We start from the raw sequence: 19,502 nt of genomic DNA, 5'->3' as shown, positions 1-19,502 counted from the left end.
GTTGTTTGTCTTTTTATTATTGAGTTGTTAGAGTTCTTTATATATTCTGAATACAAGTCCTTTATCAGATATATGATTTGCAAATATTTTCTCCCATTCTACGGATGGTCTTTTCAGTTTCTTGATGGTATACAAATGACAACACTTCAAAAACTTTTTTTGATGAAGACCAATTTATCTATTTTTTCTTCTGTTGCTTGTGCTTTCAGTATCATCAAATAAATCACTGCCTAACTCACAGAGATTTATTATTTTTTCTTCTAGGAGTTTTATATTTTTAGCTCTTATAGTTAGGTCTAAAATGAGTTAATGTTTGTGTATAGTGTGAGAGGAGGTCCATCTTCATTCTTTTGCATGTGGATATCCAGTTGTTCCAACACCATTTGTTGAAATAACTTATTTTACTTTTTGCACTGAGTTGTCTTGCTACCCTTGACAAAAATCAATTGGGCATAAATGTAAGGGTTTATTTCTGAAATCACAGTTCTACTCCATTTACCTATATGTGTATCCTTATACAAGTACACATTGTTTTTATACAAGTACGCATTGTTTTAGCACACTAGCTTCATAGTAATTTTTGAAATCAGGAAGTGTGGGTCCTTCAAATTTGTTCTTCTCTTTTAAAACTGCTTTGGCTATTATGGGTCTCTTGCATTTACATATACATTTTAGGATCAATCTCCCAATTTCTGCAAAAACTGTCAGCTAGGATTTTGAAAGGGATTGTGTTAAAAATGTGGTTCAATTTGGGAAGTATTGTCACCCTAACAATATTAAGTCCATGAACACAGGATGCCTCCATTTATTTACATCTTTAATTCATTTCAATGGTATTTTGTAATTTTAGGTATATAAGTCTTGCACTTCTTTGGTTAAATTTATTGCTAAGTATTTTATTGTTTTTTGATGCTATTTTAAGTGAAGTTGTTTTCTCAATTTCATTTCAGATTGTTCATTGCTACTGTATAGAAATAAAATTTATTTTTGAATATTGATCTTGTATCCTGCAACCTTGATGAACTTGTTTAACAGTTCTATGAGTTGTTTTAGTCAGTATCAGGATTTTCTATATACAAGATCATGTCATCTGCAAATACAATTTTTCTTCTTCTTTTTTTTTTTTTTTGTATTCCTTGCCTAAATGCCCTGGCTAAGATCTCTAGTACAATGTTAAATACAAGTGGCCAGAGTAAATATCTTTGTCTTGCTCCTGATTTTAGAAGGAAAGCTTTCAATCTTTTACCATTGAGTATTATGGTAGCTGTAGGTTTTTTGCAGATGGCCTTTATTAAGTTGAGGAAGTTCTCCTCTATTCTTAGCTTTTCTAGTGGTTTTATCATAAAAGGATGTTGAATTTTGTCAAATGTTTCTGCTCTGTCTATTGAGATGATCACATGCTATTGGTCCTTCATCCTATTAATATGGTGGTGCATTACATTATTGGATTTTTGTATATTAAACTAATCTTGCATTCCTGGAATAAATCCTACTTAGTCATGGTGTATAAACCTTTTAATATATTGCTAGATTCAGTTTGCTAGTATTTTCTTGAAGATTTTTGCATCTCTATATAGGGATATTGGTTTGTAGTTTTCTTGTGATGTCTTTGGTTTTGTTATTCAGGATAATACTGGCCTCATGGGATGAATTGAGAAATCTTTCCTCCTCTTGTATTTTTTGGAAGAGTTTATAAAGAATTGGTATTAATTCTTCTTTAAACTTTTGGTAAAATTTACCAGTAAAGCCATTTGTGTCTGGGTTTGTTCCTGTGGGAGATTTTAAATTACTAATTCAATCTCTTTCCTTATTATAGGTCTATTCAATTTTCTATTTATTCCTGAGTAGTTTTGGTAATTTGTGAACCTAAATCTCTAAAAACACTTCCTGTGATAGTATCTCTTACTCTGATCTTTACAGGTGTTATATGAAAATAGTTTCCATGGTCATAAGTCTGGGAAATCCCGGTTTGTGTTCAATAGTCTTTTTTATTGCCAGGCTTCCTAGGACTCCTAATTTGTTAACGGGCATCTTGACTATCAAAGACAGGGATAGAATATGGAGCACTTCCAAAATTTATCTGACCACCAAATGCCCTGTTTTTGCAAAGTATTTTTAAGATTAATGTTGCTTAGAAAACACTTGAGAAATATTCTCCTAGGCATTCTTCACATTCTGGCTTGCACTGGCAGAAGCATGACATAACACAGGAAAATATGCGATGAAATAGAAGCTGTGACAACAAGAATGTTTATTTTCCAAATGTTACACATGGGAATACAATTTCATTTGTATCCCTTCTGGACAAAAGGGCACATCACTCCCCAACACCGAGGAGAAAGGAAGGAAATTGCTTGTACATCTAGCTAAAATTGCAAGTGCATCATGGGCTTCACGCTGAGTTTCTGCCCTTAGCCTGTCCTCCTCGTAACAAGACAGTGCAGTGAGAAAGTACATAAGAGCAGGTAGAGACGGGCCAAGGGCAAAGCAGAACTTCTTGTCAGCTAAGCTGTTAAGTGAGTGCATTCACCTTGTGTATCACAGTGTCTGGGAGGATGTGGCCCTGCCCCCTACTACCAGATGAAGTTACTTCAGTGATGGCTTTATAACCATGATGGCGGAGATAGGGTGATGGCATGGAATGAAAGGGTGGATGAACTAAGAGCCATTATACTCTTAGCACCATCTTCCCAGGATTTAAACATCAGAATAGTATTTTTTTTAATCTATAGATTAGCAAAAGTCACAGATACTCAGGACTACTCGAGTGGTGGATGCTCAAATAATTATATCAATTAGTGACTGCACCCATGTCTGTGTCCCAGGGTCCACTTTTGTCACCCACTGCTGGTCCGCAAGTGTGAGCCACAGTGATTTCCTCCCATTGTCTCTGAAGCCTGATTTTTTTTTCAGAGACATTTATCTGCTAGATATGGCTATGGAAACTAGGCTACTGTGTACTTTGGCAAATATACAAAACTAAATCTCAGCCCGAGGTTCAGTGTGTATCATTTGAGTCTTATAAATTACAGGAGAGCTATGGGAATGAAAGGTAATAGAATAGTTTACTAATCATTCTTTTTGTTTGAAAAACCTGACATGAGAAGTCTTCTAAATGAAAACGACTCAGTTTCACAGCCTTCAGGATCAAAGCATTCACTACATTGAACTATAATTAACTCTCAAGCTTTCTGTGATTCCATCAAGAATTTTCTTCTTCTGGTTGCATAAAACCCAAACCCAAAGCAAAAACTAAAATGAAGTGCTATGAAAATAGTACTGGACTGTCAAATATCAGGTATTGACATTATTATCATTATTTGTCTTTTGAAGCTCTGTGTTTGCAAAGGTTAGTAATTAACTAGGCTTTTATGCCTGTCCCTCTTTCTCTCTCACTTCTGTAGGACCTTGAACCACTCTCATTATTATAACTTTCTCTTATCTCTAAAGTAGGAATAACTGTCATTTACCAAAACTCTGTGGCCCAGTAGGTTTTCAAAAGGTATCTGTTCATTGAATTTGACATAGAAATGAAAAAGGTTTGAGTCTGCACGTGATACAGAGGGCTACATGGCAGCATCGATCCTATTAGGCAGCAGGATGAGGCAATGACAGAAAAGGTTTTCTAGCTGGCTCAACATGTGATCATGGGACAACTGAATTTCCCTTCTTCAGGAAGTGCCCAGAATGGATGATATGGGATTCACTGGACGTTAGAGGCTGTTTAAGAGTTCAACTGTTAGAAGGCTACTTTGCAAAAGTTTGAAAATTAAAGATCAATGATTGAGTCTTTTGATTGGAGTAATGTGCATGCCACTGGGGTGAGGACAGGGGTTGCTGAGAAGAAATAGGAAGGAAGTAGAAAGCAAGGAGGAAGGAGGAAATTTTAACCTCTGAGAGGCAACTACATTTTAACCTGAAAGGCCAGAACCTCCCGGAGTTCAGTTGTCATGGAGACTAGAGCAATTTCTCTTGAGGAAGCTGCTCATATAATGTTTAATTCCATTCGCAAAGTTCTTTTGGCCATTAACCCAAATGCTGAGGCCCTACGTGATTATGTGTGATCACAAAGTCCCTCAGCCTGAGTGTGAGAGAAATCCTTTGTGTCTGACTTAACCCCCTTTCTGTGCTGCCAGTGGGAGGGTGATGCTAGGTTACTTCTCAATGAATTGTTAGAAAACAATTCCTGTAGTGAATTAGTCCCTATTAGAAATAAATGGAAGGAAGATGAGAGGGGTTCTGTTGGATGGACGGTGGTGACAGTAGCACAACAATGTGGATGTACTTAATGCTACTGAATTAAGTGTACACCTAAAAATGATGAAGACGATAAATTTTATGTTAGTGTACTTTACCATTTTTTAAGAAAAAATCTAATAATTAACTTATTTTGCTATATATCGGGTGGTCGCTGAGTAGGAACTTTATATTTTTGAAACCAAATCTGAGATGTAACCGAGAGTTTATAGAAAGAAGAAGCCTCTGAGAGGAGATGGCTAATGCTGACCTAGCTCTCTAAAGAGTGCAAAGCTTTAAGAGGAATTCTGCCTTTAAGCTCTCTGGGAACAAGCAGCAAATGAAGTCTTTTCAAAGTGAGGGGGGAAAAAAGAATGAAGGTTACTAAAAACTATTTTTTACCAGCTATCTTCATATATCCTTATACCGGATAGATCAAACTGAAAATATGTAAACATTTTTAGCCTCTCTGCTTTTAAAACCTACTCAGAATTGTAATTGAGAGAAGAAAGCAATCCCTCCTGTATTACCTCATTTCTATCATAAAAACAGAATTTCTTATAATGAGCACAAGCCTGTAACCATTTGCTTGTCCTTACCTAACTGGTGTTTTTGTTTTGTTTTGTTTTGTTTCTCTATCTTCTACCCTGACTTATCCAAATTAGTAATACTTATCAAGAACCACTTTAAATCTTTTCCTTTTTTGTTATTTTTAAAATCAGGCAGGATATAATGGCATAACATAAAATACTGGCCAATACTTGGGCCATACTTTGAATAATAAGTTTACATGGATCATTTAACAAAAATAATATATAGCCAGCAATTTCAAACCATGCCTTAGACCTCCAGACTTAGTATTTTAACAAAATAATATAATCCATCTGTGGTCTTCAGCCTGCTGAGCCTAACTGGGACACACTGGGGGCTGTTTAGCTGCCGGTGCTCACTGAAGGCCAGAGGACCTCTCAGACAACAGCTCAGGGTGCAAGAGAAGAGAAGCCACTGTGCCACATACAGCTCCCATGTACAACCACTGTGAACTGTGAAATATGAACTGTGTCACATACAGCTCCCATGAACGGTCACCCCCATATCCACAGGAGTCCCTGTTTCCAAAGTGGCATCTTACAACTTCAGAGCCTGTTGGGATAAAGTGATTTTTGTCATATCTTGGAGTAGTTTATTAGAAGGGTTCACAAGTTAACTTTGGAATAACAAACAAGGTGATGTAACCCACAGAACACTGGGCTCAGAGCTGGAAAGCCACACTTTGGCTCCTACGCTCTCTGAGTTGGGAAAAATAATGCTTTTTACTCCAAGGACCATTGGGAAGCTCAAGTGAGGTAAAACATGTATAGGTACATTACAGATGGAAGGCAATATTAATAGCATGGAATCAGGAGGGATGAATTTAGGTGTTTAAAAGAAAGGAGGCAAATATACAACAAGCAACATTCCTACAAGGACTTAACACTTTCTGCTTCTTGCGTTTCCTTCTGAGAGGGGTTGAAAGTGAAAATGTATCTTTCTTTGAAGACAAAAGAAATATCTTCTGTGAGTTGGTATGGACAAGGTACTAAAAGAAACTTAAAATGAAATGTCCCGTATCCAAAAGAAATTCTATTATAAGCCATAAGTCAAACTCTATTAGAAGTGAGGGGTTATATCTGGTAAGCATTAAGACAAACTCTGCATTCTACACGGCCTGCTGGCTAAAACCAAGTTTCCCTCTTAGCTACAACAAAATTTACGTAGTATTCCAGAACATACACATTGTGAAAAGCCTTTGATTTCAGTTGTTGGCATAGAAACCTGGAGTAAAGGGCTGTGGGAAGAATAGAACCAATACAAAAAGAAAAAAATATATATATTGCTGAGCTGTTACTGTCAGCAAAGCCTATGTTGTTTTAAATAAATCTTTATCACACCATTCTCTAAAAACAAATGGGTGGTATGTATTTATAGTCTCTACTTTTATTTAGAGAGGATGTGAAAAGCAGGAAGAATGTGAGAATGCCTGTAATTGTCAATTTCTCCTTTGAAATAGCCTCTGCAAAATGCCTTGCTCCATTTCTGGCTGAGTTCTCCCTCTCCATACCCCTCACCCTACCTGCATTATGATGTGCAGGAAACTCATGGAAAGCAAAAAAAAAAAAAAAAAAAAAAAAAAAAAAAAATGGAATCCAACATTTTCATTTTTTCTGCAAGACATAGCACTGCAAAATTTAACAAAAGATCTCCACAACTCAATGAAACACATTCATAATGATGGAGCATCTTATTTACTAATGCAAGTAATGAACCAATCCACTTGGCATTCAGGTCCAGCTGCTTCCTTTATGCCATGCAGAAGAGAAGAATTGATAAAGAGAATGTTTTACTTTATTTATTTTTAAAATTATATTTTAAATTTTTTTGTAGCAATGGGAGCCTCACTATGTTGCCCAGGCTAGTCTCAAACTCCTGGGCTCAAGCAATCCTCCTGCCTCAGCCTCTCAAAGTACTAGGATTACAGGCATGAGCCACCACGTCCAGCAGATAAAGAGAATGTTTTAAACATATCTAGCTACTGCTTCTTGGCTTTTTGGCTAAGATCAAGTGTAAAAATATCTAGCTGATGCCATTTAAGAATCTACCTTTAAGGTTCACAATGATATGATTAATTTATATTAATTTCACAGATCAGATATAATCTCCCCAATAAAACCATGTCAAATTCACAAAATTCATAAAAGCCGCTCACTGTAGAAACCAGTCAGGAACCTATTATATAAGAATCAGGATCTACTAAACCAGAATTAGAAGAGGGATTCTATTCACAAGATTCATGAAGGATACAGGCAAAAATGTTAGCTAATATTTATTTACTGTTCTTGTTTACTTGTCTTCTCTCTTTAGATTAGAAGGACCATGAGGGCAGAAATTTTGATCATTTGTTCACCACTCTATCTGCAGCCTGGAACAACATCTGGTACAGAGTAGATTTTGCTCTGCAAATACTTACATATTTATCAAATACATAAATATAAATATTAAGCAATGAGTGAATTTAGCATATCAATGTGAATCCTCTATGAACGTAGTAGATAGGCATAGTCTCAGAAAAGGAAGGGATCAGGTAGAGGAAACACCACTAAGGTGGATCCTCAGTATTCATCTGAGAGGCTCAGGCTTGGAACTATACACTGTCTTGTCAAAAATTGCACTGTAAACACAATCTAACAAAGGTAACGAGTAGTTCCTTGGTGAATAGTAAAAACCATCCTAGAGTAAGCTGTGACTAGATGTGCTACAGACTGTTGACAGTGTTTAAACAATTTAAACATTCTTTAAGTTTTCGCATTGGGAAAATTTAAGAGCTGAAGCAATCTGGGCCACAAAGATTACTGATTGGTTTATCTAGAAAATGGCAATCTTCCTCTTCACTTCAGTGTTATTTACAGAAACGAATATTCACTGTATTAGATTATGAAAGCTGAAGTTGTCACAAAGCAATGCAGAAAATGTCACAAAGACAATTTGCATTATTAACCCAATACACTATCACATTGGGGAAACACCCACTTTTCCCCTAGAAGTGGAGAAAAACAGTGAGAGTTAAGATATTTTAAAATAAGTAGAGCTACTTTTAGTATACAATTTATTAACCATCTTATCTGGAATATTGAACTAAATATCTTCCTGCTTTTCCCTAATATAGTTTCCTGATAATCATAAAAATATCTACTACAATGAGTACTTCTCATTCCAGAAATGATATGATGTATTGGAAAACACTAGCAAAAAGGCACTCATTCAGATCAAATAAACTTTAACCAACCCACTACTTTTTTGCCTTAACATTGCTGTCTACCTTGGGTGAAAATATGTATTCTCTGAAAGGTTAAAGTATGTGAGAGGATGATTTAATGACATGTATTTCTATTTTTCATCTTTTCATTTGATGAGATTAAGTATTCAATGAAAAGAATGATGCTTATCATCTTAAATGTGTAGCTATTTGAAAATAAGTACTAAAATTCAAAATAGAGCTTCAATCTTAATTTTCTGACAGTTAAATGGCTGTTTTCCAGTTACTGCATCCATCAAACAACAACCAAGGCACAGTGCTTGTATCATAGCAGGTAGTTAACACTGCCCTTTCAGGCTTCCGGGCCAAAAGATTGAGCAAAATGGTCACCAGCACTGCATATGGGGACACAATGAAGGACACAGGATGACCATCAGAAGAGAGCTGCCAGAAAGAGCCAGGACAAGCACAAACTGTAAGGCAGCTTCCTGGAGTCCACAGTCCCTGACAGTAGAATCTGGACTAGCAAGAGACAGCATAAAGTCAAAAGACCTTAATCTGAATTCCCTTACTCTCTTAGGCAGGTTACTGGGCCTCTGAACTTCAGACTCTTTCTGTGAAATGGCACAATAACCCATAACTTAGGATCCATGTGAGGGTTAAGTAAGATAATGGAGGTGAAGGCCCTGGCACAGGGCCTGGAACATACTAGGAGCTCAGTAGGGAAGGTAGTCATTATTATTACTATGGGAGTGGTACTGACCTTGAGGAATCAACCACAGTGGCTGTGATTTAAAGGTGCCATTTGTTGTCCAAAGTGTAGGCACGGTATGTGTTTTAGCACACACCTGCCACATGCTGCATATGCAATAATTATGGTCTAATAATACCATTGTGTTGATGTGCATGGCCATGCAATGGCAAAGATCCAGAGGTTAACAATGCAAGGCATTGTTAACCTCTGAAGATCGTTTTTTTTTTTTTTTTTTTTTTTTTTTTTTTTTTTTTTGAGATAGAGTCTCACTCTGTCGCCCAGGCTGGAGTGCAGTGGCAGGATCTTGGCTCACTACAACCTCCGCCTCCCAGGTTCACGCCATTGTCCTGCCTCAGCCTTCCGAGTAACTGGTGGCTGGGACTACAGGCACCTGCCAGCACGCCCGGCTAATTTTTTGTATTTTTAGTGGAGATGAAGTTTCACCGTCTTAGCCAGGATGGTCTCAATGTCCTGACCTCATGATCCGCCCACCTCGGCCTCCCAAAGTGCTGAGATTACAGGTATGAGCCACCGCGCCTGGCCTCTTTTTTTGTTTTTATTTTATTTTCTGCCTTACATTCTTGAAAGCAGCCTCGGGCTACCAAGTCCAATGCCATGGCAAGATGCCTTTGTCCAGTAGGTTATGCAATAGCGCAGCCATATTAGTATTTTTGTGAAAGAAAAATATGGTAGAGTTGAGCAGTTCTCCCCTCTAGAAAGCTGAAGTTGTTTTTTCTTTAGGAACGGGACTATCGGGGTAGTGTGGACCTAACTTTACAGCGGGACTCAGCAGCAGCAACAAAATCAAAAAAGGGACCCTGGATGCTACTCTTAACATTTCTCTTTCCTTACTTAGGCACCTAATGTAACATGCATCATCTCCTTAAGTCTTTCCATTAGTTCATCCTCTATTAAAGCTTGCAGCAGGACCACCTTCTTAAAGTACAGAACAATTACATCTGGATTTCTAGAAAGCAGGGTTCCCAGTAAAGCCCAGAAAATTTCAGAGACATCAGAAAGTCTGACACTTAAGATATGTAATTTGTAAGGTCCTGTTAGGAAGATTAGATAGCATGTCATGATCTGTTGATCACTTTCAGGCAAAGTCAAAATTCTCAAACAGAACTTTATCATTTTAACCCCACCTTGCCTCCATCAAGAACAATGAGGAGCTAAATTACTTAAAAAAGCTGCCTATGGGTGCCAATTTCAAACTATCACCTTAGCATCATGTTTTACTTTTTTTATTTTTTATTTTTATTTTTGAGATAGGGTATTGCTCTGCTGCCCAAGCTGAAGTGCAGTGGCATGATCATGGCTCACTGTAACCTCGACCTCCTGGGCTCAAGCCATCCTCTTGCCTCAGCCTCCCAAATAGCTGGGACTACAGGACGTGCACCACCATGCCCAGCTAATTTTTTTATTTTTCCTAGAGAAGAGGTCTCACTATGTTGCCCAGGCTGGTCTAGAACTCCTGGTCTCAGATGATCCTCCCTCCTTGGCCTCCCAAAGGGCTGGGATTACAGATGTGAGCCACCACACCCAGCACAATATCAAGTTTTAGACTGGGTGTGGCCGGGAGACTAGCAGGTACCTAGCTTGAGGACATACTTGTAAATTTCCAGTTTTTTCCAGTTTTTCCCAGTTTTTAAAATGTACATAAAAGGAACATGAAACTGGAAGAAGAGTAAGAAAGTAGAAAAAAAGTGGTCTTTCAGTGACGGCATCTCCTCATCATATGACCCAGGCTTCAGTGATATTGACAGTGAGATACCTTACTATAGATGTGTGTGAGGCCAAACAAACATTGGAGGTCCAGCACATCTCCATTCAGAGTCCTCAGTTTCATTTTCTAGGCCATATATTGGGATAATGAAGAGCATGCACTCAGGGGTTAGGTAGACTGTTAGGAGTTTTATAGCCTTGTCAAGTCACTTTAACCTCTTTGAACTTCTGGTTTCTCATACGTAAAATGGGGATGATAATGCCTGCCTAGCAGGGTGGATGTAAGGATTTAATGAGTTCATGCATAAAAAGCTTTTAGTTGTTGTTTATTGTTAGCCTCCAGGTAAACTAAAAACCTCTCAGCCTCTGAATCTTATCAGCATGAATCTGCTCAGATTCCAAGATAATCATCACACTCATTTGCTTCCCAGTTGGAGTGCAGAGTGAATTTACATGACTGTTTAATTAGTAGTTGAGCGCAAAGGGTTTGGTCTCTCTCCCTATATTAAATGTGAGAACACACGTAAAAGTGCTTAATAAATGTTAGCAGCTATTATTCTTACTGTTGTTATTACTTACTAGTCCATGGAAACAATGTGCAGTGCAGAAAAGAGAAAATGAGGAAGCAAAGGGGTTTTTCCTTTTTGATCACGGCCTGTTGTAGCCAGAGTTCTTAAATACTTTGTGAAATTTTTTATACTTTTTTCATTCCTCCCTTGACCTCTGAACCCACAGTTTTTCTAAAGGCTACTGATTTTCAAGTCCAACAGAGCTTAAAGGTAAAAAGAAAAGAAAAAAATAAAAAGACTACTGATTTGCTTTTTCACATCTGTCACCACCAGACTATCCCAAGTATCTCAAACCACGTGGCTATCAGAGTTTACAAAGGTTTCTGGTCTCTCCTGATTGGTTATCAGTGTACATATGTCACAAGTATCTTCAACTTCCAGGACACACCCAAAGCCCTGTAGCCTCCGGACCCACAGTTATTGCCCGAGGTGGAGTAGGGGAAGGGATGTATTTGTTGAGAAGTGATGTGGTTATTGGTGTGGGAATCCTGACATTAGAATGAGTAAATGACCCCTTCCTCAGTGACACTAGCTCTAGGAAGTAGGCTGCAATGTCAGATGGGAACTTTGATTTCTCAAGGCATGTTTCCAGACTCCAGCCACTCCATGTTTGGCTTCAGTGAGAAAGAAAAACACTGGCAACAGAGCTGTGGATATCAGTGGCTAGAGTTTAAATAATCTCTTGTTTAAACAGTAGGAAACTGCACAAACAAGCTAGACTTCCCAAGAGTGAAGGCCAGGTACAGAGGAAATAAAGCATTCCAAATAATGCCAGGTAAGAATGAGGATGAATAACCAGTTCAAAGGCTAAAGAAGTGGCCTCAAACTCTTGTGTTCCTTGGGGCTCTAGAGTTGCTTCCTAGGTTGCTCAGGGATTGCCTGTAGCTGGGGGAGGGGAGTGTGCATGCGTGTGTGTGTGTGTGTGTGTGTGTGTGTGTGTGTGTGTGTGTGTGTGTATGTACATGTCTGTTGCAGGCACCTGCCGCCCCCACCCCTGTGGCCTTCAAATGCATTAGGAGGGAACCCAGAGCCTCCCATTCCTACTCTCCGGGAGTGAGGATAGCTTGTGAGGGCCACTGAGGGTGACAGGGAGGAAGGCCAAGCTGAGTCATAATATCCTGCAGTGATTCCAGGAGACATTAGCAATTTTTTTCAAAAGAAAAAGAAAAAAGAAAACAAGAAAAGAAAGGCAAATACTAATTCAAAGTCAAGAGCCTACTTTTACAATTGCTTTGAAAGAAAAATAACTAAAAACAAACCAAATGTTTTCTCAAATAAAAAGTTTCCCTATCAGTCACTTGGGTGAAAAGTCAGCCTTACCTTGACATATTGAACGAGACGCTCACAGACATTCACTTTGTAAGTCTCTATGCCCAGCTCCTTAGACAAGCGTAAGATTCTGTTTTGGGTTGGTCCCACATAAGCTCCACCAACATCTACGTAATCAACATGCTCATTCTGCAAAAAGAGAAAAATTGGTCAGAGGACTTTAGTTAAAACTTGGAAAAATGTGTCTTGTAAAAAAACCCCATTTATTTTTTTAAAAGTTAATTGTGCCTTACGTCTCCCCTATAAAGAGCAACTGAAAATGGCAATCTTTCCTCATCCACTCAAGAACTGGGGCACAATCCTGTCTAACACTCATCACTAAGCACCATCATTTGGTAAAGCTATTGGTAAGGCCAATTCAGCAATACAATGCATAAAAGATAAAGAACACTGTAGTATATTCTGCCAGTTTCGATCCTTTACAAAACATTTAAATTACTATGTGAGCTTCTGTCTGGTGTTATTGCTGGAGGAGCCACCCAAAGCCTAATTCCCTAATTTCCACCAGGTGAAATCTTAAATCAGTCCACATTGATGGCTGTAGATGCTATTTTAAAACACTTCCAGGAAAGAATGCATCATAGGAAAAGAATACAAGAAGGTATAAAAAGATTCACATATCACTAAATTATTTACAAATAGGCAAACCCTCTATCATAAACTAAAATTGTTTACTTCCTCCCTCATAAATACAGTTCTCCATGCTTTTCAGCTGTTTTTATTAATTGGCAAGTCTGGCCGGGCGCGGTGGCTCACGCTTGTAATCCCAGCACTTTGGGAGGCCAAGGCGGGCGGATCACAAGGTCAGAGCGAGACTCCGTCTCAAAAAAAAAAAAAAAAAAAAATTGGCAAGTCCCAATGATTTAATCAATAATTGAATATTGGTGAGCTGCAACCCCTCTGTGTGTTTTTTTTTTTAATAAATAAAGGGTCTGTGTCTATTTTGTTGTGTATACCAGTTCTCAAGCATGTTGTCATGCATTTTTTTCCTTGTTTGCCTGATTATTTTTTATTGAATGCCACTCATTGCACTTGAAAACATGTAGAAATCATTTGAATCCTAGGAAGATGATATCTTTCTCAGAGAGGATTTATGTTGGCTTCTGCCCACAGCCTGGGACTCTCACAGTACCAGATAACTTTATTCCATTTTCAGTACCTGAGAGGATTTGAAGCTGGGCTGAAATGCACATTTGGCCTAGTTTTCTTGCCATTCACCCTTGGTCCTTAGATGCAGCCCAACCCACAGCACAAGGAGTTGACAAACACTCCCCCAGAAATCAGTACACACTTCATGGGGCTCTGGACTTGACCTGTCACCCTAGCTTTGCACTAGGTCCAAAGCACTGTTCAGCCTTCAGGAGCGTCTTCAGTGGTCAGCAACTCCCCCTGCCACCCAGGGAAAAGTAGGTTAATCCTTTCCAGATGTTGGCCCAGTGATTCTTCACTATCTTGTTAGCTCGCTGGCTCTTTAATGCTTTAAAGGTGTGCGTGTGTGTGTGTGTGTGTGTGTCTATACAGTGCAACTTGTCTAGTCTCTTTGTATTTTGTTATAATTTACCTAATCTGCTATTTCCAGAAAATTGTCTAGTATTGTTCAACATTTCCTTCCTGGAGCTACCCAACGTGATATTATCTTTCTGTTGGAGGATATGCTTTGCTAACATTTTGTTTAGAATTTTTATATCTATGTTTATAAGCAATATTGAGACTGGCCTATGATGCTCCTTTCTTCTACTGCCTTGTCTGTTTTTTGCATTAGAGTACTGCTAATCTCCTTAGTTAGTGATCACACTTTTTTCTATTCTCTAGAAAGGTTTGTATGTAAATAAAGTGACCCATTCTTTGAACATTATGTAGAACATACCTGTAGAACGATCTAGGCTTGGTGATTTTCTTAGGGAAAATATTAAACTAGACATTTAATTTATTTTTAGGTTAAAGCACTACCCATCTTTTCTATTTCCAGACTAAATCAGTGTTAACTTTGACAAATTATATTTTTCTCATAATATGTACATTTCATATATGTTTCAAAACTGTTGGTTTAATGTTCATGGCATCTTCTTTTCATTTAATTATTCTTTATTGCATCAGTAATTATATCTTCATTTTCATCTTTTTTATTATTATTTTTTTGGAGACAGGGTCTTACTCTATCAGCCAGGCTGGAGTACAATGGCATGATCATGGCTCACTGCAGCCTCAACTTTCCTGGGCTCTATGAATTCTCCCACCTCAGCCTCCTGAGTAGCTGGGATCACAGGCATGTGCCATCACACAGAGCTAATTTTTGTATTTTTTGTAGAGTTAGGGTTGCTCAGGCTGATCTCGAGCTCCTAAGCTCAAGCGATACACCTGCCTTAGCCTCCCAAAGTGTTGGGATTACAGGCGTGAGCCCCACATCTGGCTCTCATCTCTTATTTATTTGGGGTGTTTCTTTTTCTGGAAAAATCTTATCAGATACTTCTTGTGTATCTTTAATAGGTCTCTTCAAAGAATCAACTTTTATTTTATTGATCCTCTTTGTTGGGTGTCTATTTTCTATATCACTGATTTATGCACTTTTTACCCCTTCTTTGGATTTATTTTGCTCTTAATTTTCTAACTCTTTGCATGATTAGCTTATTCATATATAGCCTTTTTCTTTTCTAATGGAAGAATTTAGACTATACATCTTCTAAGTATTGCTTTAGCTGCATCCACAACTTTATATTTTCCATTATTTTGCAGCTCTAAGTATTGTCACAAAGAAAAGGAAAAAAAATAAGCTTATCTTTATTCATGTTTTCCATCTGAATTTACACTATCCATATGATATGAAAAACCTTGGGCAGAAAATTTAAAGTGTCAAGGAGGGTGGTAGAAGTAGACTTAAATCCTTTTCCCCTAGGCCTCAAATAATTTACACACAGATAAAGTTCCATGGAAAATTAGCAACCCACAGTCAAAAGTTACAAAACATACGTGCAAACAAGGCACCAAAAGAAAATAAGCAGAAAAAATAATCCAGAAAGATTTTGTAATAGTTGAATTATACACAGAATCTAAAAGTACTATGCAATATATTTTAAATAAAATAAGTCATTAAAACTAGGAGCAGGGGAAAAGAAACTGAAAATATTATCAAGTAGATTAAAAAATAACTGCTAGTAATAAAAATGTACTAATTAAAATTTTAAAAACTCTGTGAATGGATTAAACAGTATATTTGACATAGTTAAAGAGTGAGTAAACTGCTAGATCTGAATAAATTATCTAGAATGCAGTTCAAAGATAAAAAACTGGAAAATATGTTGAGGAGGTAGTTAAGACATGGAAGATGGTGTCAAAATATTAAGTAGTATAAAAAAATAGTGGCTGAGGATTTACCAGCGTTATTGGAAGACAAGAAACCCAACAAGTCCAAAGAAGGATAAATAAAAAAGAAATTCTCACCCAGACACAGAGAAACTGCAGTATACCAAAGAAAAGAGCTCCTAAAAGCAATTCTTTTTCAGAAAACAAAAGAGGCAAATCATACATACTCTGAAAATAATCAACAATTAGACTTACTAGTGACTCTTCAACAATAAAAATACAAGCCAGAAGACAGGGGAATAATATCTTTGCTGTTCTGAGAGAAAAAAAAGAGGAAGAGAAATTCTAAGTAGAATTTGTTGCCTGTTAGAACTATGCTTTTGTCAAGCTGACAAATGTACAGAGTTTAGGACCCAGATTGGAGGAAGGGGTGTGTTTCAGGTAGAATGAAAATGGTTACAAATAAAAGGTCTGAGATTCAAGAATGGACAGCGAACAAAGATATTGGCAAAACTTTAAAGAAAATTAAGCAACATCAACAATAGAATAAAACAAAATTAATAATGTCTGAGAAACATACAAACTTGAAATACTTTTATAGTTTACAGATTGGAAGAAGGGTGCTCACAACTGAAGCATGAAAGCTTTTGTATTTTTTAGTAGAAAGATAGTATATTGATAAACTTTAGACTACATTAAGTATGAGTGTTAATATAGTTAGGAAAATTGTCTGAAAAACATTGGTCTGACTATATAACTTCCAAACAAGTAGAAGAAAAAACTTAAAAAGAAAACAAAAAGAAGAAAACTATTAACCCAAAAGAAGGAAAGAAAGAAACCAAGAGGAAAACTGTTAAAGTGGGACAAATGGAAAGCCATAATATAATAAAGTTAAAACATTTTAAAAAGAAATCATAACAAATATAGATGGACCAAGTTTGTCAATTAACTCCGCTAAAAATGCAAAAATTAGTTGGGTGTGGTGGCAGGCGCCTGTGATCCCAGCTACTGGGGAGGCTGAGGCGGGAGAACAGCTTGAACCCAGGAGGCAGAGGTTGCAGTGAGCTGATATTGCGCCACTGCACTCCAGCCTGGGCAACACAGTGAGACTCCATCTCAAAAAAAAAAAAAAAATTAAAAATCATGTACCCCCTGAATCTAAAATTTCAAAAAAGGAAAAAAGTCAGAATAAAGAAAACTCTAACTGAAAGATAAAGATATATACAAATACTAATGTAAGCTGTTATAACTATATTAATATCAAAGAAAACCTTAAACAAAATAAATCTCAGTGAAATAAGCGTCACTACATAATGCTAAAAGATCCAGAAGGCTAAACAAGTTTAAACTTGTACAAACTGAGTAATATATCTTCAAAATGTAAGCAACATTTGACAGGAACCAAAGATAAGTGCCCAGTAGAATAGAGAATTTTTAACATACTTTTAAAAGTGAATAATAGATTAAGCAAACAAAAAAGAAGGAGCACAATTAAGCTTATTCTAGTGGACATATGTAAAACACCGCATATAGCTTTTAGAGACTACATGTTCTTTTCAAGCAGAAATTAGAAGATCTTTGGATATTAACCATGCATTTGCTAGGTTATAAAGTGAGCCTCAAGGATTGTTACCATAAAACAACATTCTTTGACCACAATGCAGTGATGACGAAAAATAACTGAAAAACATTCCAGCTGTAGAAATTAAAACACACCAGCCTGGCCAACGTGGTGAAACTCTGTCTCTACTGAAAATACAAAAATTAGCCGGGCATGGTGGTGTGAGCCTGTAATCCCAGCTACTCAGGAGGCTGAGGAGGGAGAATTGCTGGAACCCAGGAGACAGAGGTTGCAGTGAGGTGAGATCGTCCCACTGCACTCCAGCCTGGGCGACAGAGTGAGACTCCATCTCGAAAAAAAAAAGCAAACACTCCTAGTAACATGGATCTAAAGACTGTAATACAGAAGTCTGCTGGTATATTCAAGAAATAGCAAGGAGGCCAAAGCGGCCGGAACGATGTGAGCAAGGAAAAAAATTGAAGATGAGGTTACAGAGGTTATTAGCAGAGCAGGTCACGTAAAGCCTCACAGGACATTGCAAGGACATAGGCTTTGGCTGTCAGTGAGAAGGGGAGCCGTTGGAAGGTCTTGAGCAGGGAAATGCTAAAATCTGACTTACATTTGAAAGGCTCACTCTCACTGACGCACTAAGAAATAACAGAATGTAGGGGGCAGGAGTAAAAGCAGGAAAATCAGGAGCCTACTGTAGTAATCTGGCCTAGAGATACAATGGTGGCTCCCACCAGGGGATAGCAGTGGAAGTGGTGGGAAGCGTTGAATTCTGGATATGTTTTGAAGGCAGGGCCAACAGAATTTCCTGACAAAACAAATGAGGGTCTGGTAGTGTTGAGCATGACTCTGAGTTTTTTCAAAGTTGCCATCTTCTAACATGGGCGGCTGGAATAGCGGCCTTGAGGAAGATCAGAAGTCTAGTGTTGGATGTGTTATGTTTGAGATGTCTATGCAACATCCAGGAGATCTACAAATTTCTAACTTCCATGTCAGATGAGCACAGCATATTATATTCAGCATTTTACTTATTTCAATGAGGAGTTAGGGTTTCCATTCTGCCATAATACCAGAAATGAAGTGCTTCTGTGACTTCTTTAATGTGCCCTTATATAATGTTTATTCTCTCTTTTAGTAACCATCAGTACTGTCCTTCAAACCTTTTCTAATCTCCAACATCCATTTTAAGATATAAAGAACAAAACTGGAATCAGTACTCCAATAAATTTCTGGGCTTTAACAAAGACAGCAAGGGGACTCCTGGGAGTTTCCAAACATGATGTCTTTAGAATGCTGACACTATCTTTAAAGCAAATAATCCTAAATGAAGCAGTAAAAAGAGTGAGGCATTTTGCAGAATGTTCCTTTACAAAGTAAGAACATTCTAAATGAGGTGCCTCAAATTCAGCATGAAGACACTAGAAGCGGTAACACTGTATTTTACTATGTTGCATCTCAGTCTTTGGGGTCTTGATTTAGATCTCACTACTCAGCCTTTGAAGAGGCCACAAACATGCAACAATATTGGAAACAAATACACCAACCCTGTGGCAGCCCTGCCGGCATTTCAACTTTATTAATTTGACTCTGAAGAATCATGGATGAATCACATTAGGAAAAACGGAGAAGTTCTGAACTAATGGAAGACGCATCTGAACAGCTTGCCAGGTAATACCAAATTTGACATTCTGGTACTCAGAGATCCATAGTAGCTTTTATGGCATCTCCTCCCAAAATTATCCTAATTGATTATGTTATTAGAAGCAATCTTAAAAATATTTGCTTCAGTTTCTTATTAAATACAATTTTCATGCCTGTTTCCTTTTTTAAAATTTTTAATTTTTTGAGTCAGGGTTTCACTGCTGTCACCCAGACTGGGGTGCAATGGTGCAATCTCGGCTCACTGCAACCTCTGCCTTTCGGGCTCAACTGATTCTCCTACCTCAGCCTCCCAAGTAGCTGTGACTACAGGTGTACACCACTGCACCTGGCTACTTTTTGTATTTTTAGTAGAGATGGGGTTTCACCATTTTGCCCAGGCTGTTCTCAAACTCCCAAGCTCCAGTGATCCACCTGCCTTGGCCTCCCAAAGTGCTGGGATTACAGGCGTGAGCCACCATGCCCGGCCTCCATGCCTGTTTCTTAAAGCCCTCTTTTTCTCCTTCTCATCATTTGGAGTATAAATGCTAAGTCCCAATTTCTGAGCATTTCAGAGATTCCTTTCTC

The 19,502-nt window shown here is 37.8% G+C and overlaps 1 protein-coding gene across 1 annotated transcript in view; it reads right to left on the bottom strand.

Moving 5' to 3' along the window:
• MAOA (monoamine oxidase A) overlaps positions 1-19,502 on the bottom strand; it is an 86,512-nt gene that overhangs the window by 41,639 nt on the left and 25,371 nt on the right. Inside the window, exon 3 of the mRNA XM_032756758.2 lies at positions 12,398-12,535. Coding sequence (XP_032612649.1) covers positions 12,398-12,535 — 138 coding nt within the window. The remainder of the gene's footprint in view (positions 1-12,397; positions 12,536-19,502) is intronic.

Source organism: Hylobates moloch, unplaced genomic scaffold (assembly GCF_009828535.3).
Source record: "Hylobates moloch isolate HMO894 unplaced genomic scaffold, HMol_V3 SCAFFOLD_7, whole genome shotgun sequence".
NCBI classification, from domain to species: domain Eukaryota; kingdom Metazoa; phylum Chordata; class Mammalia; order Primates; family Hylobatidae; genus Hylobates; species Hylobates moloch.
The sequence above is the reverse complement of the archived record's forward strand: the minus strand, read 5'-3'. Positions and strand labels throughout refer to the sequence as shown.